The sequence below is a fragment of the Malania oleifera genome, chromosome 5 (genome assembly GCF_029873635.1).
Source record: "Malania oleifera isolate guangnan ecotype guangnan chromosome 5, ASM2987363v1, whole genome shotgun sequence".
In the NCBI taxonomy this organism is placed as follows: Eukaryota; Viridiplantae; Streptophyta; class Magnoliopsida; order Santalales; family Ximeniaceae; genus Malania; species Malania oleifera.
The window spans coordinates 86004535-86029268 of NC_080421.1; the positions used below are offsets into that span (position 1 = coordinate 86004535).

The 24734-nt window shown below is 35.6% G+C and overlaps 1 protein-coding gene across 6 annotated transcripts in view; it reads left to right on the plus strand.

Annotated features, from left to right (window-relative positions):
* The window catches only part of LOC131156699 (probable transmembrane GTPase FZO-like, chloroplastic), an 88251-nt gene continuing 63517 nt past the window's right edge, over positions 1-24734 (plus strand). For 3 of the 6 annotated variants that reach the window (XM_058110581.1, XM_058110579.1, XM_058110580.1), the window contains exons 1-4: positions 27-685; positions 13646-14199; positions 14295-14363; positions 23786-23983. In XM_058110581.1, the coding sequence (XP_057966564.1) occupies positions 190-685; positions 13646-14199; positions 14295-14363; positions 23786-23983 (1317 nt within the window). In that variant the 5' untranslated portion in view covers positions 27-189. Of the gene's footprint in view, positions 686-13645; positions 14200-14294; positions 14364-23785; positions 23984-24734 lie in introns of all 6 variants that reach the window. The other 3 variants (XM_058110577.1, XM_058110578.1, XM_058110583.1) reach the window with 3 other exon arrangements.

Here is a 24734-nt window from a genome sequence, read left to right on the forward strand (position 1 = left end):
TTTTGGACAGCTTCCGTTTTCAACCTCCTTTCAACGGATAAGAGGCTAATAGGCTGCAAACAATTCAAAAGCTCGCCTAATATTTTTGCAGATGATCTAGATAAGGCTCCTTCTTCCACTCTCTTCTGCCCACTCCAGTCCTCTTCTCCAAAACCCTAATCTTCACAAAATCATAGTCTGTTCATTCACATGGTCTCGCTGCTGTCCCGCCCCACCTTCGTGCACACTCCTGCGCACCCTCTTCTCTTCAGGCCGCACATACCCGACCATGGTCAACCTTCTCGATTCAAATGGGCTCGAACTCGCCGAACCCATTTCCCTAATGCCTCAATATCGCGGGACTCAAATCTCCAAGACCCCCAAGACCGGCAAACGCAACAGCTAAGAACATTGTTCCCCGGCGGGTACAAGCGGCCGGAGATTAAAGTGCCAAATGTTGTGCTTCGGTTGAACCCCGACGAGGTGTTGAGCGGCGGTGGTGCTGTGTTGAATGTGATCGATGAGGCGGTCTCGAAATGGGTTGGGATTGTTGTGCTCAGTGGCGGTGAAGGAGCTGGTGGTAGGTTGTATGAGGCCGCGTGTTTGCTGAAGTCAGTGATTAGAGAACGAGCATATTTGATGATTGCCGAGCGGGTCGACATTGCTGCGGCAGTAAAAGCCAGTGGGGTTGTGCTTTCTGACCAAGGTATTTTTCACGACCTTTGTTTGCTCATCTATTTTTATTTTCATCATTGTCAGTTATTTTTTTGGCTGGGTTTATGTTGTTTTGTTGGGAGACAACTTGCAGTAATAAATTCATATATAGAGATTGTGGGTACAACGCATATTAAACTTGAGTTAGCTGTTGTTAGCTTGTCTATTTGCCCAGTATGAAGCTTTAAGAGATGAGGTTATATTTACTTACCTCCAGTCAAAAGGAATGTGGGATTGTAGACAGTGGTTTCTTTTAGCCCGCAAATGTACATTCAGTCTCATGAATAACGCGTCTCCATTTTTTCAATTTTATAAGATTAACTTTTATAAGTATTCATTTATAATCATAAACTATTATAATATCATACTTAGATATGACATTAGAGTACTAATGAAAACAAAAAGTCAATTTTTCATCACATTCATTCTAAGAAAAGATATGTGTTACAGTTGCTCTTGATGAGTTTTCATGTTTTTGGAATTGCTCCATACTCAACTCATTTGCAATGCTATTGAAAATGCCACTATCAATGAGTGACTAAATAATCATTCATCCAAAATTTATATTTAAATATTATCCTAAAATATCTAATTTTAAATATTATCGATTTATAAATAAAAAATAAAATAGAAGTCCGTATGGCTAAATCTTGATTATTTTATTTTGTATTTTGATATAATTTTGAATTGTATAATATGCCTTAGTGGTCTCTCACTAGTACTAGTGTCAGTGTCAGTTAGGGTCTTAAATTTCGATTTTGACTCAAATTTCGAAGCTCCAAAAGTACGGAAATTTCGACGGAAATTTTGATTTCAATTTGAAAAAATGGAAATTAGTAATAAAGCATGGAATTCTTTGTGAAACTTTAGAAATGGTTAACAAACATAATAATATAAGTTTTAGGACTAATATATTACAAAACTAATACATCTATGTTTTGTAGGAGGTGGAATACTTGTAAAATAGTATGTGTATCAAACATATTTGTAAGATAATGTACATTAAACATATTAAGTTAATACAAATGAAATTCATAAATCATTTAAATATTATTTAGTACACAAATAATGATAGTTTAGATATGAATGGTTAAATAAAATGTTACTGTAAGTTTATTTTTTCATATAATTTCAAAAGCACTTGCAATAATCTTTTGTTTCGATAAAATAAGTAAAATAAATCAAGATAGAAATTTCACTTCACTCCTAAATTTCTGATTTGAATTCTGACGAAATTTCATCATATAGTTAAAATTTCAACAAGTTTCGCTAAAATTTCAAGATTTTGATAAATTTCGAATGATTCGTTGAGATTTCGACGGAAATTATGTAAGGCAGAAATCGACTGCCATTTCGATTTCGAGGGTGACGGAAATCGGAAATTTCGACGGAAATTTTGACAATTTCATGGAAATTGTCCCAAGCTCGGGTTAAGGAGGAGGGTTGCGTTAGGTAGCTGACAGCCAACGTAAAATTTGTCAGATCACTATGATATGAATCCTTATCGAATATTTGCTGGGGCGTCCCCTACGAGCGACGTGTTGTACTTGAACCACCCGGGTGTAGCGAAAAGTGGGCGAGGGTGGGCTAGGTCGTTGCCCCGAAGTGACGCGCCGTGTCAGTGCCCGGGTACGGTGTCAAATATGCGAGGGTTCCTGCATCATTCTGGACGTGGGCAGGTAAAGACGTTAGTTCAGGAAACTAGAATTAGATTAGCAACTTGGAATATTGGGACACTTACGGGTAAAAGTATGGAAATGGTGGATACAATGATTAGAAGAAGAATTAATATAATTTGCCTTCAAGAAACTAAGTGGGTGGGGGAGAAAACTAAAGAAATCGATAAATTAGGATTTAAACTTTGGTACACTGGAAAAGAAAAACATAAGAATGGAGTAGACATCATTATAGACAAAAACTTAAAAGATAGCGTTGTGGATGTAACTAGAGTAAGGGATAGAATTATAAAAATCAAGATGGTATTAGGACAAGAGATAATAAATATCATTAGTGCTTATGCTCCTCAAGTTGGCTTAACAGAAAATCTTAAGAGACAATTTTGGCAAGATATGGATAGTATGATAGTATTATACAAGGCATACCAGGGACTGAGAAAATATTTATAGGAGGAGATTTGAATGGGCACGTCGGAAGAGATAATAAAAATTATGAGACGATACATAGAGGATATGGATATAGAGATAAAAATGAGTATGGGGAGATGATCTTAGACTTTGCTATGTCATATGATTTTAGTATAATGAATACTTGCTTTAAGAAAAGAGAAGAGCACTTAATAACCTTAAAAGTGGACAAAATAGAAATCAAATAGATTTTTTTTTTAACTAGGAGGGTAGATCGTTTATCATGCAAGGATTGTAAAGTTATTCCAGGTGAAAGCCTAACCACACAACATAGAGTCTTAGTGTTAGATATATGTATTAAAAAATGGAAGAAAAAAGGATAAAATAAACCAGCGTAGGAGAACTAGATGGTGGGACCTAAAAGGAGAAAATATAATAAAATTTAAAGATAAAATAATCAAAGATGGGGATTGGACCTTAGAGGATGGGATAGATACAAATACTCTTTGGAATAGATTAGCTAGCTCTATTAAAAAATAGCAAAAGAGATTTTAGGTGAATCAAGGGGAAGATTCTCGAATAGCTAAGAGAGTTGGTGGTGGGATAAAGATGTAAAAAAAATCATAAAGACAAAAAGAATTTGGTATAAAACGTGGCAAAAATGTAGAAATAGAGATAACTTTGAAAAATATAAGGAGGCAAGAAAAATGCAAAAAGGGCCGTTAGTGAAGCTAAATATAGATCATTTAATAGTTTGTATGATAGATTAGGTACAAAAGAAGGGGAAAGAGATATATTTAAACTTGCTAAAGTTATAGAAAGGAAGAGCAAGGACTTAGGAAATGTAAAATGTATAAAAAGTGAGGATGATATTGTCTTGATTAAAGACTAAGACATTAAAGAAAGATGGCGAAGCTATTTTAGTAAGTTGTTTAATGAAAACCAAATAGAAGGTTTAAACTTAGAATTGTCAAATGAGGAAAAGACTAAAAATATAAGATTTATTCGCGAAATTAGAGTTAATGAAGTTAAGTTTGCATTAAAAAAGATGAAAAATGAGAAAGTTATGGGACCAGATAACATCCCAATTGAAGTTTGGAAATGCTTGGGTGATAATAGAATTATATGGTTAACTAATTTATTTAATACAATTGTAAAAACTAGGAAAATGCCAGATGAATAGAGGAAAAGCACTTTAATACCTATATACAAAAATAAAGGAGATATTCAAAATTGTAATAACTATTGTGGAATTAAATTTATGAGTCATACGATAAAACTATGAGAAAGGGTAGTTGAACAAAGATTAAGGTTAGAAACGAAGATCTCAGAAAATCAATTTGGTTTTATGCTTAGGAGATCTACCACAGAAGTTATTTATCTTTTAAGAAGATTAATCGAAAAGTTTAGGGAAAAGAAGAGGGATTTGCATATGATATTTATTGACCTTGAGAAAGCATATGATAGGATATCTAGGGAAGTTCTATGGTGGGTTTTAGAAAAAAAGGGTGTATGTTGTAGGTATACCGATGTCATTAAGGATATGTACGATGGAGTAATAACTAGTGTAAGGACTATAGATAGAGAAACTAGAGAATTTCCAATTGCCAGAGGTGTACATCAAGGATCTGCTTTGAGTCCTTATCTTTTTGCTTTAGTGATGGACAAATTGACTAAGAGTATTCAAAAGGAGGTTCCATGGTGTATGTTGTTTGCAGATGATATTGTGTTAATTGACGAAACTAGGGACGGAGTAGATGCTGAGTTAGAATTATGGAGAGAAGCTTTGGAATCTAGAGGCTTTAGGATAAGTAGAAATAAAACAGAATATATGAAATGTAATTTTAGTAATGATAGGAGGAATATTGGAGACAAAGTTAAACTTGATGATAAAGAAATAAATAACACTTGTAGATTTCGATGCCTTGGATCTGTTATGCAAGCTGAAGAAGAAATTGAAGATGATGTAATGCATAGAATTAAAGCAGGATGGTTATAATAGAGAAGTGTTTCAAGTGTGCTATGTGATCGTAGAATACCCTTAAAATTGAAAGGGAAGTTTTATAGGACAGCTATAAGACCTGCTATGCTCTATGGATCAGAATGTTGGGCGACGAAGAAACATAATATCCAAAAAGTAAAAGTTGCCGAGATGAGAATGCTTAAATGGATGAGTGGTATAACATTGAAAGATAAATTAAGGAATGAACATATTCGTGGTAAGTTAGGTGTAGTTCCTATAGAAGATAAGATAAGGAAGGGACGAACCAGATGGTATGGACACTTGCAACGTAGGCCTTATAGTGCACCTGTGAGGAAGAGTGACTTAATTACTGTGGGGGGTAGTAGAAGGGGTAGGGGTAGACCTAAAATAACTTGGGAGGAGATAGTAAGTAAGGATTTAATATCCTTGAATTTATCAAAAGAAATGGTCCATGATCGCATAAATTGGCGGAAAAGGATTCATATAGCCGACCTCACTTAGTGGGACTAAGGCTTGGTTTTTGTGTGTTGTTTGTTTGTTGTTTGTGTCAGTGTTAGTGTGTCTTGGTGTATTGGTGGATATAGAACTGTATTATAGCATTGCAAATTTGCAACTTGCTAGTATAAATTACAAATATTAAAATAAAATATTATTTAAATATCAATTGTCATGGGCTGTGTGGCATGTGGGGACGGACTGATGGGATGAAGTCATGGAGGAGCAAATTTACAATTTGACATGAATTCCCTTTGTTGTGGCTTTGTGGGGGTGGGGCTGATGAAGGAATTGAGGAGAGGAACCGAGGAGGCCAACCACTCAGTTTTATTTATTTGTTTTAAAATACAATATATGAGTATATGATAGAATGAACCTTCTTCATATTTTTGTAATTTAAATAAGAGTATTGGTAATTTTACTGGGTGCATCTCCCAACATCCCAGCACCGTTCATATGACTATATGAGTTATTTTTCACTTTAGTAGGGGCTATAGCCCACATTGGTGACCATGTAGATCCACCCATGATTGGAGGCCAAGACTCCTCTAGAGTAATTACTTAGTAAATGCTCTCCATTATATCAGATGAGTCCAATTCAAATTCATTTTAATCACTCACTTTAAAGCGCAAACTGGTAGAGTTGACCTTATTCATTATCTAGAGGTTTTGACCCAGATGAAATAAATTTTTTTTATTTATCTAATACAATATTCATAAACCATGGATACATATGTAATGTAACAAAATAATTTCAATTTTTAACTCCCCATTACCTCCATAACTTCCATAATTCCCTAAAAACAAATGATTTTCAAGTTTAAACTTCCTATTATCTTTATAACTTCCATCATTCCCCAAAAAATAAAATATTTTCTCTTTTAAATTATCTCCATAACTTCCATTTGTAACTAAAAAAATCACAAATTTGGGCCCGCACACACACATTGTATTATTAATTAACAAAAAAGGGAACAATTTTCAAATTTCATTTTCCTTTGTTAGATTACCTCTTTACCTAAAAGCTTAAGCTGTTAGGTTGTGGGCCAACTATCTATGATAGCTTTAACACTCCTCCGCATGTGCAGCCCAACAACACGTGGAGAGATATACAAGCAAAAATTAACACCCATTATAGGGGAATATGATAATTTTTAAGCACTAGACAATAAACGCAGGCAACAAGACTAGAGCCCAGGACCTCTGGGTAGCCAGTCCTGAGTTGGGAAATCTGGTATTAGACTCTCATAGGTGGTTACCAGGAGGTCTTGGGTTCTAGTATTGTTGCCCGCGTTTATTGTCTGATGTTTAAAAATTATTGTATTCCCTGTAATGGGTGTTAATTCTCATTTGTTTTTCTCTCCACATGTTGTTGGGCTGCATATGTGGGGAGTGTTAAAGCTTGATATATATTGTTGGCCCACAACCTAACAGCTTAAGCTTTTAGGTGAAGTGGTAATGTAACATCCCTCATTGTTCCTAAAACATTTTTACCTTTACAAGTTTCATTTAATTATTACATTTTCAAACCCGTATATATAATTATTTCACCCATAATGAGAATGTTGGAAGATTCATCAGTTTTGAACAATGGAGTAGAAAATACTGCAAATATTAACCAAGAACAAATGTTACTGCTATGAAGATATGCAAAACTTTTATATAAATCAACCAATGTTAATTAGAAGCAAATCTGAAACATTCATGTGGTAGAGGTGGCATCATGCATTATATTTACCAAATTTTCTTAATAATAGGACTAATGAAATAAATACCAAGAATAAAACTCTTGCACGTGAGGTTTATCTAAATCTCTCTTTTTATGTTCATTCCATTATCTTATTCCAATTACATCATACAAAGTAATTGCCTCCTTGTGATGCCAAATAATTACACTTAATGATTTGATTGCAACATGGACTGCCATTAGAAATATATTTATGATTTCACTTTCCAAAAAAATTTCCCACAGGTTTTATCTTTAGGAATGATTTATGAGAAAGACCAATACCTGTTTCATCATGTCTGTGCCGACTGTTTATCTTCATCATGGAGGACAATCTTCTCCATATATCAAATAACAACTATTGGTTTCAAAATACAAGCATATTCTTTGAGACAAAAATTATATATATCAGCTTTAAGACAATGAATTTCACAGTATCGTGTCAACTATCAAATCAAAATTCCAAGAAAAAGAATTGCAGAGAACTTCTTGCAGGTTGAATAATACCAGTGAAGAGGGTAATATAGTAGAAATAATTTAGTTTATGACCCTAATATGGCACCCACCCACATAAGTCATAAAAGGGTTTTGTGGCCCAACACTAGCAAAAAAGGAACCATTACTAGCCCACAAGTTTCCAATGTGCATAATGCTCCAATGTCCGGCTGTTTTTTCCGGCAATAATCATTTAATATTCTGGCCACTTATAACTTGTTTTTTCAACACATATGATGACTTTTCTTCCATCAATCATTATAAGCAAGGAGTTTCATTCAATATGCTCTGATTTGTAAGGCCCAACGAAAAAATATTGTTAGAATGCCACTTTACCTAGAAGCTTAAGTTGTTTGGTTGTGGGCCAACAATGTATATCAAGCTTTAACATTCCCCACATATACAGCCCGACAGCACGTGGAGAGATAAACATACAATAAATAACACCCATTATTGGGAATAGAATATTTTTTTAACACCACACAATAAATGGAGGCAACGAGATTAGAACTTAGGACCTCCTAGTAACTAGCTTTAATGCCATGTTAGAATATCACTTCATCAAAAGCTTAAGCTGTTGGATTGTGGGCCAACAATGTATAGTTTTAACAAATACAAATGTCAAAAACAACAAGAAGCCCAAAGTCCCGCTAGGACATGAATCCTTTTTTGCCAATTCATCCGATTGAGAGCATTTTCCTCTGCTAGCATATGAGCTATTAAATCCTTCCGCACTAACTCGTTCCTAGTTATTTTAGGCCTACTCTTGCCCCATTTTATACCAGAAACAATAAATAACGAAATCACTCATCCTCATTGGTGTGCTATTAGGCCTACATTTCAAATGTTCCAACCATCTAAGCCACCCCTCCCTTATCTTGTTTTCAACCGGTGCTATGCCTAGTTCATTGCGTATATGTTTGTTTCTTAGTTTATCTTTTAATTTCATACCGCTCATCCATCTTAACTTTTGCATTTTGGCAACTTTTACTTTTTGTACATGTTGTTTCTTAGTTGGCTCACATTTTGATCCATAAAGCATAGCTGGCCTTAAGTTGTTTTATAGAACTTTACTTTTAATTTTAAGTGTATTCTATGATCACACAACACGCCTAATGCACTCCTCCATTTTACTTAACCTGCTTTAACTATGTGTATTACATCCTGTTCAATTTCCCCTTTCTCTTGCATAATAGATCCAAGATATTGAAATCTACTAGTTCTACTAATTTCTTAATTATCAAATTTAGTCATCTCACCAATGCTCCTCCTTACGTTACTTAAATTACATTTCACATAGTCTTAGTCTTATCCTAAAACTTTTAGACTCTAAAGCGGTTCTCCAAGTTTCATTCTTAGATTTCACTTTGCTCCTACTTTCATCAATCAAGACAATATCATTTGCAAACAACATACACCAAGGAATCTCATTTTGGATATTCCTAGTGAGTTCATCGACTACTAAAGCGAAAAAAGATTTGGACTCAAAGTTGAACCTCGATGCACATCTTTTGTGATTGGAAACTAAATTCCCGTCTTACATTTCTAATGCTAGTTGTTACTCTGATATACGTATCCTTAATGACCTCAGTATATCTATTGCTAACTTCTTTTCTAAAACCTACCAAGGAACTTCCCTAGGTACTCTATCATAGGCTTTCTTTAGGTCAATAAAAACCATATGCAAGTCTCATTTCGTTTCCCTAAACTTTTCCATTAATCTTCTTAAATGATAAATAGTCTTGTTGTTGATCTCCCAGGCATAAAACCAAATTGATTCTCTGAAATCCTCAATCTAGTCTTACTTTTTGTTCAATTACCCTTTTCCATAGTTTCATTGTATGACTCATAATCTTAATTCTGCAATAGATATTACAATTTTGAATATTGCCTTTGTTCTTGTATAAAGGTATTAACATGCTTTTCCTCCCTTCCTCTGGCATTTTCTTGATTTTTATAATAATGTTGAATAGATTAGTCAACCTAATGAAAAAAAGTCATTCATCTAAATTTACGCTAATAGATCAAGCAAGCTTTCCTTCCCTTCCTCTAGCATTTTCTTGGTTTTTGTAATAGTGTTGAATAGATCAGTGATCAGTTCACCTAATGAAAAAAATCATTCATCTAAATTTACACTAACAAATCAAGCAAGTCTGGATGGTCTAAATCAACGATTCAGTGGCATGCAACCATATGTTCTTGGAACTAACACTGGGCAATTATATAGATATTTTCTTCCCCCATTTTCTATTGACCAGTGCATGGTTTGCAACTTTCATGGTAGCATCTTTGTTAATTATTGGATGTCAATTTTTGTTTGACATAGCTTGCTAAACTTAATAATTGAACTTCTCCTTCGTTGTTATTTTTTAGCAATTTCATTGTCTAACAGTTTGTAGATATTGTTAAAGTTTTGATTTCATTCACACAGCATGAATAAAAGCTTCACTAGTCTTTGAATGCCATTACCTTGCTTCTTGACTACATTTCATCATTAGACAGGGAAATTTTGTCATTCAATGTGCAAAAGGACCACATAATTTTGGCATAAGACATCACATAGCTTCTATATAAAAGTTGGTTAGTGAGGATAGTTCAAATGCTATGTATAATACATAGCACATGATGCAGAACAAAATTTCCTTTAATGTAAATATTATTATTCGATAAGAATTTCAATTTTAGAACTTACAGCTTAAATTCAATATTGATGAGTTCTTGATCTTTTAATTTGTGCAGTCATGTTTGCAACTCAGTTAGTTAGCTTTGATGACATGTAGAAACATCCATTGATTGTAGCTAACTTGAGGTGCTGGCATTTTAAAAATAATGTCAATGAAATGTCACATCTTAACATGCCCTTGTAGACTTACTAAATTTTTAGCACATTGTAGACTGGGAAATACATCAAGTTGCTAACATGTCTGGTTGACTTATTAAATGTTTGTCATGTTGTTGACTGGGAAATAAATCAAGTAGCTAACTGGCTTGGTTTTTTATTAAACTGGGAAATAAATAAATTTATTTGATTACATGTTACCTTTTAATGAGTCAGAAGAACATGTCAGCACATCCAACACTCGCAGGATGCATCATCAGTTTGCATTATTTTTAGAGCATCACTGGTGATTTTTAACACTATACAGGATGCGTCATCTGTTATAATGAATAGCAATGCTCACAGGAGGCATGCTGATGCAGGGGTAGCATCAAGGTTCTGCAGCCATGGGATAGATTAGAAGAAATAGAAGAGATGAAGGAAAGGGAAGAGAGGAGACAGGAGATACCAAGGGGGAACTCACGTCCAATTCCAATTCAAATTCAAATTCATCAATAACTAACAATGTGGCTTTCACACACCATTTATAAGAAAGCCTAAACACATAAAATTACACACATACTCCTAAAACTACATGAATTAATATCAAAATTTTCCCAAGCATTACAAACCAGCCCCCAAAATACACATAATATTATACTAATTTAACTAAATACATAATAAATTACTAATTAAACTCAACAATCCCTTAATTATTGAGTTTTGCTTCTTGTCCTACATCAACTCTTCCCCAGTTAGAAAAAAATTGCCCTTGAATTTTGAAATGTTGGAGAATCAAAAGGGAGAAGCAAACTTGGACTCTTCAAAAGCTAGTGCTTGAATGAGACAAGAAACCATGTTCCATTGGCAGTACCATAGACTTGAGTTGAGAATTAGCATCAATGAACAGATCGGGGATGACAAACTCGATGATAGGCATGTTTGAAAGACTTTGGATGTCTTCAAACATATGCATTTCCTTGCTTGTGGTGTTTTCAAGTTGAGTAAATGTGACTGATCCTTTGTCTTGGTTAATTGGTAGAGCGAACTTTAAAACAATTTTCTTCCCACTATAGTGGAAGACATGTATTCTCAAGTCCTTGAGTCACACCCAAATCATCCAACCAAGGAGAACCAAGGAGTGCATGGCCAATCTTCATAGGTAGGATATCACACTCACACCAAACATTAGCCAAATATTCACCTATTTGTATAGGAACCAACATCTCTTGCAAACATGTGTAGTAGAGTTATCAACCCAAGATATCACGTAAGGCTCTAGGTGAAGTTCTGGATGAAGCTGCATTCGAGTGACTCCATTTATGGAAACCACATTGTTGGACATTTCCAGCCAATGATGTTTTTGCAAAATTTTTCTCCACATTTGAGGAAGGTGTTGAAAAGCTTGAAATTGTGCCCAAAGTTTGGCAAATGGCATTCCTTTTTTCTATAATTTGTCACCATGTCGCTGAATTTATGCAGATATATGCTGCAGCTATGTATCACGAAAAGTTCTTAGCACACTTGCCCACAATTCTCAAACTAATCATGCAAAACCATAAAATTGACTCCCAATTTTCAAGAAATATCTTCAGTTCATCTTCGATCTTGAGTGTCATGCCGATTGAAACAAATCCACTTTCAAAACTTTCAAATTGCAGCAATTAAAACTGATTTTTGTTGATGGCAGCAGCAATTTCTTGCTTCTCGTAGCAAATTATAGTGCTTACTTACTCAATTTCAAATTGGGAAACTAAAATATCATGCTGCAGATCAAAATATCAGGAGAAAACACATTTTCTTTTAGCTGGAATCAATTTCTTGCTATTCTGGCAGCAGGAGAGGAGTCTGGCAGAATCTCACTCGCAGCTGCTGGCGTGTGGGGTGCGTGAGTTGCCTGCGGTGACTTTCCAGCGATGAGTTTTGGGGTGAAGGGAGATCAAGGGATGGGGAGTATAGTGGTGTTGGTGGTGTGATGAGAAAAACACAGGAGATTAGGGTTTTTGAAGTGCCAGTGGATGGATATGTTTTGGCCGGCGTGTGAGGTGTCCTCCGGTGGTTGGATGGCGATGAAAATTGGAGGGAAAGGGTTTCGGGGGTTTCTGTTTTTAGTGATGCGGTTGCTGTTCTAAAGTCTAAGCTGGAAAGTAGGATTTCAAAAAATGGGACATGGCTGGAATTTTCTGAAAAGTTCAGAAACTGCAGAACTGCTTTTCCCTTTTTTTTTTTAAAATACTGAAGTTTCAGTACAGAAAACCAGAAGTCTGAATCAGAGAGATAGGGGGGAGGAAGAAGCATGGAATGAAGAATAGACTAGAGAAGAAGATAGAAGAAAGGAGGAGAGAATCATAATAGAAAAGATAGACTTCAGATCAGCAAACAAGAAAGGAAAGAAAACTGAGAGAACTAAGGGAATTATGGGGAGAGAAATAGAAGAAGAGGAGAAGAAGAGAAGGAGAAGAGAAACAAAGAAGAAGAAAGAGGGCAGAATGCTGCCGGGCAGCAGGGAATTAAGGACAGGGCAAGAGATCAGAACAGAGCAAAGAAAGAAGAAGAGAGAAGGAAGAAGAGAGAAGAGGAGAAGGTTGGGGGAGAATGGGTGGACTGAAATGGAAGAATAGAGATCGATATTGGGCTCTGATACCAAATGGTGCATCAAGGTTCTGCAGCCATGGGAGAGATTAGAAGAGAAATAGAAGAGAGGAAGGAAAGGAAAGGGAGGAGACTGGAGAGAGGAGATACCAAGGGGGAACTCACGTTCAATTCCAATTCAAATTCATCAATAACTAACTTACAACATGGCTTTCACACACTATTATAAGAAAGCCTAAACACATAAAATTACACACATACCCCTAAAACTGCATGAATTATAAATAAATCCATAATTTACATAAATATTACAAACAAGCCCCCAAGATACACATAATATACTAATTAAACTAAATACATAATAAACTACTAATTAAACCTAACTATCCCTTAACCCAGTTCTTCTTATTATGACTGCACAAATTAAAAGATCAAGGGCAAATTGGTTATTGGATTTATGTTGAAGTCCTAAAGTTTCATTTCTATTGATTTTAATTTTTTAACACAATGTCTCAGAAGTCGAATGCATCCAACTAAGGTCTCATATTGAGTGGGACACTGGGACTATAACTTCAAATACAGTGTTGCTTTACATGCTGAAATTTTTTAGCCATTTTATTTGGCAGATCTAAAGAGCTCATAATGTCTGCACTCTCATTTTCAATCAATGACTTCACATTCAATATATTTGTTTCAAATTCCAATATATTTGTTTACTGTAACATTATGATGTGGAGTGTCCCTTCCCATTTTTATAGGTCTTCCTGCCCTTGTGGCGAGGAACACAATGTTGGACTCCAAACCTGAATCAGTTGTTCTTCCTTTGGTGGCAATGGATGTAAGAACTGCAAATTCTGCTTTGAATGCATCTAAGTCTAAAGGTGTTGATTTTCTTATATATGACATTGATGAGAAACATGCTGAGGTGCTTGTCAACTCTGTATTTGAGAATGTGAAGATACCAGTTTTTATCATGAATGCTTTGTGCGGAGAGGGTACATCATTTACTTGGATATCAAATCTGATCAACTCAGGTGCTAGTGGGTTAGTTATTGCATTGGAAGATTTGGGATTGCTTAGCGATAGTGTTTTGAGCACATTGTTCTGCATTGTTCCTGCAATGGATAAAAGAATGGGGGATGCATTTCAAAGCTCTAACAGGCCCAAAATATTGGAAGCAGATAATGGTTTTCATGGTAACAGTGGGGTGGCTGGCTTTATTAGAATGCAGGATAGAGAAAAACAGTTAATTGAAAGAGAGAGATTGGTGCTGCTTGAAGCAATTAATGTTATCCAGGAAGCTGCGCCAATGGTGATCTTTTGACATTTTACTTTTGGAAGTTGAATTTATTACTCAAATGGTTCTCCGTTTACATTGAATTGGGGCATATTGGTCATGTATGACAGATGGGGGAAGTCTCACTTCTTATCGACGCAGTTTTTCAACTTGACGAACCATTTTTGCTGGCTATAGTGGTAATTGTGTGCTGAACTTCAACAAATTCTGGTTCCAAGGATATACATTGGTATCAGCTCTAAATTTAAATATATCTTTATTCTTTTTCTAAGTTGCAATTTCAAAATTTAGTTGATATTTTGATAAGAGTATTTTACATATGTTAAAAAAGTACTGTCTGCAAATATGTTAGTGAGGGTGAGCCTCGAAACAATGGTAAGGGCGTTACTTCAATATCTGAAGGTTAAAAGTTCAAATCACAGAAATCATTGCTCCAAGCATGGGGGTGAGGCTACAAATATTTTGCCATCCCCAAATGCTAGATGGCATGGGAGCCTTGTGGACTTGGTGTTACATTTTTATGCACATTTTAACAAACATGTGAATACTATCTCAGTGTCATTTATTTCAGTTGCTGCCGAATGCCAATATCTTGCTCTATTGGCTTGTTTCTAATTCAAGCCATGGAGGAGAACATGGGTTGGATCTTACTAAATCATCATTAGTATGGAACCTAAACAGCCCATTTTGGGCATTGACAAAGCCTCATTCTAACTAATTGGGTTCTTCTATGCAAGTTTTGTGTGCCACTTGACTTTACTAGCGACATATCCTTAAATTGATACCAGGTCGCTTTCCTCACCTGCATTATGCCCTTTAGCTTTCTTGTTACCTTTGGTTGAATGTTTATTCTGGACCAGTTTTCTCTTGGTAATTTAGATACAAAGCAACAATATGGGATGATCAGCTATGTGAATAAAATATTGTTGACCTTGATCTGTAGCTTGATCATCTTGTGCACAGAAGTGGGCAGAACTCTGAAGATATATGAAAGAAAAGATTAATCTTGAAACCCTAAATCTCCACGACAATTTAAGCTGGGCAGCCAGTGGGCTTTCAACACGCCTGTGTTAATTTAAGATTGGGGTGACCCATTAAGCCCTCGAATCAAATTTAATTTAATATTGGGCTGCTTCTTTAAAAAAATGTAGTAGTATTAAAATTTCCTCCAAGGCATGTCCTTACTACCTGGCAAGCCTGCACACAGACAAGACTTGAAGTGGGGGCATGCGTGGACATTGAAAAAACAATAATAAAAGCTATAGATGTCTTAAATTAATTAATTAGTCAAAATAAAATATAAATTTATTTAACTAATATTTTGAATATATCCCATATTGGGATTCATTTAAAGAAAAAATTGCAGGCTTAATAAAAGATATGGGCGTAACCAATGAAAATATGGTTCTCCAAAATTAATTTAATTAATCAATACAAAATTTGCCAATTATTTAAATGAGCCGAATAAACAAAATGATCGCTTTATTAAGAAATAAGTGCTTTAGGGTTTGTAACAAAATGCAATTGGTCCATTCTATAAATTCTACACACAGAGGACAAGTGTCGAGATATGCAAGCCTCTAGGGTTTCACCTAACCCTAATTTTTGCTATAAATACTCTATGATCTTTCCAAAGGGCTTGGCTTAGAGAAAGAAAACATGCAACAAAATTAGCATTCAAGTTCTGTTCTTCTGCAATCTCAGGTTTGAAGAACATTCAAATTTCTGATCTCGTGCGCTTGATTCTACTTCCGAACATCTACCTTTTGTGATCAAGCTCATATCAACGAAGGTTGGACATGGATTTATATTCTTGTGAATCTTCAATTTTGTCAACACATCTTGTCAAATAAATCAAAAGTCATACAAATTCACCTTTGGAGATCATCAAATTGATTTTTAATAGATCTGCTACCACCTCGTTTGGAACACTCTCCTTGTGCCTGCCAATTGGCTGATCTTGTTAAAGATCAAAGACCAAACAAATCCATCATCTCAAAATCACCAAATTGATTGTTCGAAGGATGCATCATCACTTTGTTCAAGAACACGCTTATTGAGCTCTCGAATTGGTAGGTCCACTTTCAAGGAGATTGAATCAGAGGATGTTTACTTATCTATTGTCAAATACGTAAGAGATTGCATCCATTCTTTTATTCAATACAAAAATCAATTATTGTTCCAAATTTCTTGTTTTAATTTTCAAGGCGCAGAATTTGATGTGAGATTACTAGGGAGAAATTCTAAAGGGAAGTTTAGTATTGTGGAAGACTCGAGTGCTAAGAAGAAGGCTGATGCAGTAACAAGGTTTGTATAGGAAAGATGGTAAAGAAATGGGCGGATTTTTTTTTATTATCTAGAGAGTGATGGTATTAGTGAGTTTGATTGTGGAGGGGGATGAATATGGGTACATTTTTGACTGCTGCAATGAAATAAGAGATATATCATGTGTCCATCCACTCTCATTGGAAGGCTCGGAGGGAGTTTCTGTTTTTGATAATGATGGGTAGGTGAACAAGTTACAATGCAGGGATGAAATTCTGCCTACACCCGTGGTGGAGATTCCTAAAGACTTAGAACCGCAAAATATTTTGATTAAAATGGATGAAGGTTTTTTGAGAAGAAGAATAACCATTCTTATTGAATTTCAAGAGACACGATTACAAGATAAATAGTAGAGGAAGACCACCAAATTAGGAAGGCCACAAAATCAGCAAATCAAATCACCACAAAATCAGCAAATCAAATCAGCAGATTTCTGGGCTAGAAAATAGGAAACAGAAACTACTAGAATTTGAAATAGTAATTTTAGATTTTATTTGAAAGAAATAGAATTTCCTAATTTATTCCCTAGAAATCCGACGCCCCCCCCCCCCTCAAGTGGGAGTGTAGATATCTATCATGCTCAACTTGCTTACAAAGAGCTCAAAACTAGGTCCGAAAAGTCCTTTGGTGAGGATATCGGCTGTTTGTTGAGTAGTAGGAACAAAAGGCATGCAAACAGCTCCACTATCAATCTTCTCTTTTATGATGTGTCTGTCAATCTCTACATGCTTCGTGCGATCATGTTGTATTGGATTTTGAGCAATACTTATGGCAGCTTTGTTGTCACAATACTACTTCATTGGCATGTTCACCGGCATCCGCAGTGCTCTTCAAGAATTCTCTTCAGCCATAGCATCTCACAAACTCCGTTAGCCATAGCCCTATATTCTGCCTCGACATTGCTCCTTGTAACCACATTCTATTTCTTGTTTTGCCATGTGATCATATTTCCCTAGACATAAGTACAGTATCTTGACGTGGATCTCCTATCAATAACTGAGCTTGCCCAATTTGCATCAGTGTATGCCTCTATGTTTTGCTGTGTGGTCTTCTGGAAGAGTAAACCCTTGCGTGGTGTACTTTTCAAGTATCTGAAAATTCGATAAACTGCTTCAAGATGTTTCTCGTAGGGTGAATGCATAAACTGGCTTACCAAATTCAAAGCAAAAGCAATATCGGGCCGTGTATGTGATAAGTAAATTAACTTTCCCACCGATTTTTGGTACCGAGTTGTATTCATTGGATCACCTTCCTTGTCATCTACAAGTTTCTTATTGGGATCTATTGGAGTGTCTGCTGGCCTACAACTGTTCATCCCAGCCTCCTTAAGGAGACCAAGGACATACTTCCGTTGGGAGACAACAATCCCTTTCTTTGACCGAGCAACCTCCATTCCAAGGAAATACCTCAGAGATCCTAAGTCCTTGATCGTAAATGTTGATGAGAGGGAAGTCTTCAATTGGTTAATCTCAAGTATGTCATCTCCAGAGAGAATTATATTGTCTACCTACACAATCAGTATCACTATCTTCCCATCCTAAGAATGTCTTATAAAAATCGTATAATCACCTTGCCCTTGAGTATACCCCTGACTTTTAACAAACTAAGTGAATTTCTCAAACTAGGGTCTTGGTGATTGTTTTAACCCATATAAGGACTTCTTTAGTTTACACACCTTTGTGCCAAACTTTTCCCCAAATCCTGGAGGTGCATCCATGTACACATCTTCCTCCAGGTCTCCACTGAGAAATGCATTTTTTACATCCAACTGTTGCATAGGCCAGTCACGATTAGCTACAAGTGACAAAACAACTCTTACAGAGTTTAGCTTTGCGATTGGGGATGAATGTCGCCAAGTCATCGATGCCATAGGTTTGAGTGAATCCCTTGGTGACCAATCGAGCTTTATACCGTTCTAGAGAATCATCAGATATATACTTGACTGTAAACACCCATTTGCACCCTACAATTGTCTTTCCTCTTGGTAGATCAACTAACTCCCACGTGCCATTTTTTTTAAGAGCTTTCATCTCTTCGAAGACAACCTCCTTCCACTTAGGAACTTTTAGAGCATCCAGCATAGTATTAGGAATCTCCATACAAGACAATTGTGAGGTAAAAACATGAAAAATAGGTGAGAGATTTTCATATGACACATAATTGGACAATGGATGTTGGGTGCTAGACCTCACACTCTTTCAGATAGCAATGGGAAGTTCAGAATCATCGAACTTAGGATTGGAACCAGACTCGAGTTTAGAACTAGAGTACTCATAACTCGAAGATGAAATGGACTGAACATGAGGTAAAGGTTTGGTGAGGACATTACCTGGAGGGTTTACGAATTCTGGACAGTGTAAAGGATTGGAAGAACCTTTCTTTCGAGTTGTCCTCTATTGCGAGTAGACAATGTCAAATGGTACCAACGCTGTGGTGTTTTATTTTTATTTTTATTTTTATTTTTATTATTTTTTTGTTTCTCCTTTGTTAGTCATTATAGGATCATGAACATCATGAGATGGCACTATAGGAAGACTTGCCTTTTCAGTATCTAAAAAACTCAACTCACTTTCTCCTGGTATAATAAAGCTTGGGTTTTCAGGTTGAATAATCAAAGTTGGAGAAGGATCATTTTGCAAGTCTTCAGTTTGGAAAAAAAATCATGAAACACAGCTGAATCTTTGTTTTGGTTCCCCCCCCCTCTAAAGATAAGGCGTAAAATATGTAATTCAAAGAATGTAACATCCATGGTAATAAACAATTTTTTGGAAATGGGTTCAAAGCATTTATACCCCTTTTGAGTGGGAGCATAACCAACAAACACACATTTTGTGGCTCGGGGTTCCAGTTTTCCTCAGTTATGACTATGAATATGAACAAAAGTGGTACAACCAAATATATTTAGTGGTAAAGAAGAAGAAAGCCGATTTGTTGGATAAAACTTATGAAAAACATCAAAAGGTGTTTCAAAGCTTAAAACTTTATTTAGTAGTAGTAAATATGACTTCACCCCAAAGATATTTAGGTACCTAATTGGTAAAAAGCAATGCCCGAGCTACTTCTAATAAGTGTTTGTTTTTTCTTTCAGCCAAACCATTTTGTTGTGGAGTGTCGACACAATAGCTATGATGAACAATTCCTTTTTCAAGAAAAAATTGGGCCAAAATGTTTTTGAAATATTCTCCACCATTATCACTCTGCAATATTTGAATATTTTTTTGAAATTGTGTTTGTACCATGGTGTAAAAATTTTTGAAAATTGTTTCCACTTTAGATTTTTCCTTCATCAAATAAACCCAACTTAATCTCATGTGATCATCAATAAAGGTCACAACCCATTTTTTGCCAGAATACGTAGATGTTTCACATAGGCCCTAGATATCACTATGAATCACAATAATGGTGTAGTTGGTTTGTAGGGTTGGGTGGAAAAGGATGCACGATAATGTTTAACAAATTGACAAACTTCACATTGAAAAGAAGATGATTTTTATTCCGAAATAAATTGGGAAACAAGTATTTTAAATATTGAAAACTAGGATGGCCTAATCTATAATGACATAACATGATATCAGAGGTAATTTTAATGATGGACAACAAATTGCAAGACAAATTAGGAATGTGGAGCACATCATGGAGAGTTAACAATGAAGTGAGTTTGATAGTTCCTATCCCGACAATTACCAAGAGTGAACCATCTGCGATTTTGACCTTTTTATTGCTTGCACACAAAATATAGGATGAGAACAATTTGGAGCAACCGGTCATATGATTGGTTGCGCCAGAATCAATTATCCAAGAATGAACAGAGTTAGGAATAACACCTAAAAATGCAGTAGCAAGAGAGTTACCCTTTTGTACCAAAGAACAAGACGAAGTTCAGGACAGTTTTGGAGATTGAAGCAATTTGTAGAGGTGCTCTAATTGCTCCTTGGTAAAAGGGACTGCATCTGAGTTGGTAAAAGGCTATTGATTCTCTTCAGCAGTGGTTTGGTAGGCGTGGCTGTCACGTTTGGATTTTGGTTTCCACTTTCCTGGTTTACCATGAAGCTTCCAACACATCTTCTTCGTATGCCACGGTTTTTTGCAATGCTCACACCATGGTTTCTTACGCCCTTCATTGTCAGAATCAACACTTCATGACACAAGAGCAGAGCTCTCAGGTTCCAGGTTGAAACCAGGTTTGGTGTTGCGCAACATGATTTTTCTCCTTGACTCCTCACGTCTAACTTCCGAAAAAACTTCTCGAATAAAGGGCAATGGCTTCTTGTTGAGAATGCGGCCTTGGACCTTGTCCAAACTTCGATTAAGGCCGGCTAAAAACATGTAAACCCTATCGTTTTCCTCTCTCTTCTTGTGGCGAGCGTGGTTCGAATTCTCCCCAACATCATCATTACACTGATCAAGTTCCTGCCATAATGTTACCAGTTCGTTGTAATAAGTAGTAACATCGCGATCATTCTGCTTGGATCTTTAGAGTCGAGTTTTCAACTCAAATATTTGAGAAGAATTCTCTAGGTCCAAATAAAGATCTTGAATGGCCTCCCAGACGTCTTTAGCAGTGGGAAGAAATAGGTGAGGTTTTCCAATGGGAAGTTCCATGGAATTGATGAGCCAAGCAATGATGAAGGAATTTTTTTGACTGCCATTTTTTTAGATTAGGGTCACCAACGGCAGGTTTCGATATTTTTCCAGTTAAATGCCTCATTTTGCCTCTGCCATCGATCGCGAATTTTACAAACTGAGCTCACTCGAGATAGTTGTGCCCATTGAGTTTTGTAACCGTGAGATAAAGGGCTAAATTCTGGGAATAGTAATCGACAGATACAGGCTTGGGAGGTGTAATGGGATTGGGCAGAACGGTTGTGGAAGTACCGAAAGAGCCGGTAGGATTTCTTTGGGTGCCGGTCATCACCGACTTATATGACATCATCAGAAGAAAGAAAAAAGTAGAAAAAGAGCACGAGGCTTTGATACCATGAAGGTTTTTTGAGAAGAAGAATAACCATTCTTATTGAATTTCAAGAGACACGATTACAAGATAAATAGTTGAGGAAGGCCGCAAAATCAGCAAATAAAATTACCACAAAATCAGCAAATCAAATTAGCAGATCTCTAGGCTAGAAAACAGGAAACTTAAACTACTAGAATCAGAAATAGTAATTTCAGATTTTATTTGCAAAAAATAGAATTTACTAATTTATTCCCTAGAAATCCGACAATGGATTTAAAGTGTCGTGATATTTGGAGGAAATGAAATGCATATGGATGGTGGTAAAAGTAAAAAGATGATGGGACGTAGGGAAGTAGAAAATTTGAAGAGCTTGGTAAACTATGATGGAAAGGGTTTGAAAAGGGGGTTCCTAGGCTAATATTAATATGTTTAGTTTTATTTTGTGAGCTTTGTTTTTTGGTTCTCTCTTTTTTTCTTTTTTCCTTTATTTGGTGGATTCCTTCTCCCTACACATTGTGCCTTCTCTTATTTTTATCTAATATATCGTATTTTGTTATCAAGAAAAAAAAAAAAACAATGATTGATGAACACTCACCTTTCCTTAAAGAGCTTTCTCTGCTAATTTCACTTTGTCACTTGGAAACATCAAAGTAAGCCAAGAGTCATACTCACCATTTTCACTCAGACATAATCGTACTCTAAGAATAAAACCTAAATTGGTATTTACATGTTGGTTTTCCATCCCATGTACAAAATACAAGCAGTCATAAGCAAGTATAAGTCCTGAACAAGCTTGATTTGTGACACAGAGACTTTACAATCATGGGAAAAGATAGTTGGAGTTGTGTGAAAGTGTTGAGTTTATATAATTGATTTCATGCTCTAATTAATAAATCTATATTATTTATGAGACATAATTTATTTCTATATATTTTTAAAATTAAAAGGAAAGTTTTATAGGGCAACTATAAGACTAGCTATGCTATGTGGATCAAAATGTTTGACAACTAAGAAACAAAATATCCAAAAAATGAAAGTTTTCGAGATGAGAATGCTTAAATGGATGAATGGTATGACATTGAATGATAAATTAAAAAATGAACATATTCGTAGTAAGTTAGGCATAGCTTCTGTAGAAGATAAGATAAGGGATGGACGACTCAGATGGTTTGGACACTTGCAACGTAGGCCACATAGTGCACTAGTGAGGAAGAGCAAGTTAGTTATTGTGAGGGGTAGTAGAAGGGGTAGGGGTAGACATAAAATAACTTGGAATGAGATAGTAAGGATTTAATAGCCTTGAATTTGTCGAAAGAAATGGTCCATGATTGCATAAATTGGCGTAAAAGGTTTCATGTAGCCAACCCCACCTAGTGGGACTTAAGGCTTGGTTTTGTTGTTGTTGTTGAATTCTCCAAAGGCGTAGGAGCAAACACCTTGAGACTTATGCCTCACCTCATCGGAAGTAATGCACCTTGCCTTTTAAGACGTTGTTCCCACATCATTTTCTGCTTTTTGGTGAAACACAACCTCAAGTTTCAAAGTGTTGAAAGATGAAGATCCATGAACCGAGGACAGTTGATATGGCTAGAACAATTTTGTGGAGAATGTGGATAAGCCAAGTATGCGTTGAAGAAAGCCCCTTGTTGAGAAAGTAGCAAAGAGATGTGTCAAATGAAAGGTAGTTATTTGGGATTTCAATGCCATCCATATTATGCAGCGTGCAACACAATAGTTATTATTTCACCTTATTTTTACTTTCTCAATTGAATGCTATTGTTACCATATAAAGCAAAAGAACTAATGATTTGATTGTCAGCCACTTGAATGTAGTTCTCACACAAACTGTCAACTTTTCAGATCTTATGATTGATATTGGTTATTTAGACTTATAGATTTAAGATTAGAATATTGATGTGCTTAGCTTTTATGTGGATGCTACTAATCGTCACTGAGATATTGGGCAAGAAGGGCTAGTTGAAGCTTCCTTGTTGTGAAAGAAACTTAAACCTTTGGTCATTTTGTTTGAGCATCATGCTTATATGCACATGGAGTGCTACACTTGGCTGGATAATATTGTACAAGCTATCTTTTTAGCTATGACTTACTAACCATGTTCTTCTTTGTCTTCTATTGCGAACTGAAAAAGGGCACCGTACTTCTGATGGAAATCAAAATAAAGTCATTTTTTTTTTTTAATGCAGAAAATTGAATACTGTATTTGATTTTCTTTGTTGTTCATGTTACAAACTTCTTCAACATGTTTTTGCCTGATGGTTTTGATTTCTCTCATGACTCACATATCCTCATAAATATCAACAGGGTGAGTTTAATTCTGGGAAATCAACTGTTATCAATGCAATCCTTGGAAAAAGATACCTAAAAGAGGGGGTTGTTCCAACTACTAATGAGATCACTTTTTTACGCCATGCGGAGTTTGATTCTGAGGAGCAACAGCGCTGTGAAAGGCATCCAGATGGCCAATATATATGCTACTTGTCTGCTCCAATTCTCAAAGAGGTGGATCCAATTTTATATTCTGTCACTTTTTTTGTTTATGTATTTATTTTTTCAATGGCCAAATGGTGAAACCTTTTTTTTTTTTTTTTTTTTCAGTTTCGCTAAAATTTAGTTCTGAAACATCTTCTATCTGAATGCACATGCATCTAGCTATATGGATGTAAATGTGCTTAAAGTTGGTTTAGTTTATGCTCTTTTGCATGAAGCAACAACCTCTCCAGATTTGTGGCTGTTAATAATTTAAGATTTTTAATGAAAGAAATTGGTAGTACATCTGCATATATATGAATATCACTTGCAGAGTATGACAATTTGTTTCTTACTTTAAAATGCTTGTTGAGTTTTTATTTAGTTGGGTTACTGACTTGTTCTTTTGGACCAATTGACTAAGAGTATTCAAAAGGAGGTTCCATGGTGTATGTTGTTTGCAGATGATATTATATTAATTGACAAAATTAGGGATGGGGTAGAGGCTGAGTTAGAACTATGGAGAGAAGTTATGGAATCTAGAGGCTTTAGAATAAGTAGAAATAAAACAGAATATATGTAATGTAATTTTAGTAATGATAGGAGGAATATTGGAGACAAAGTTAAACTTGATGATGAAGAAATAAATAACACTTGTAGATTTCGATACCTTGGATCTATTATGCAAGCTGAAGGAGAAATTGAAGATGATGTAATGCATAGAATTAAAGCAGGTTGGGTAAAATAGAGAAGTGCTTCAAGTGTGCTATGTGGTTGTAGAATA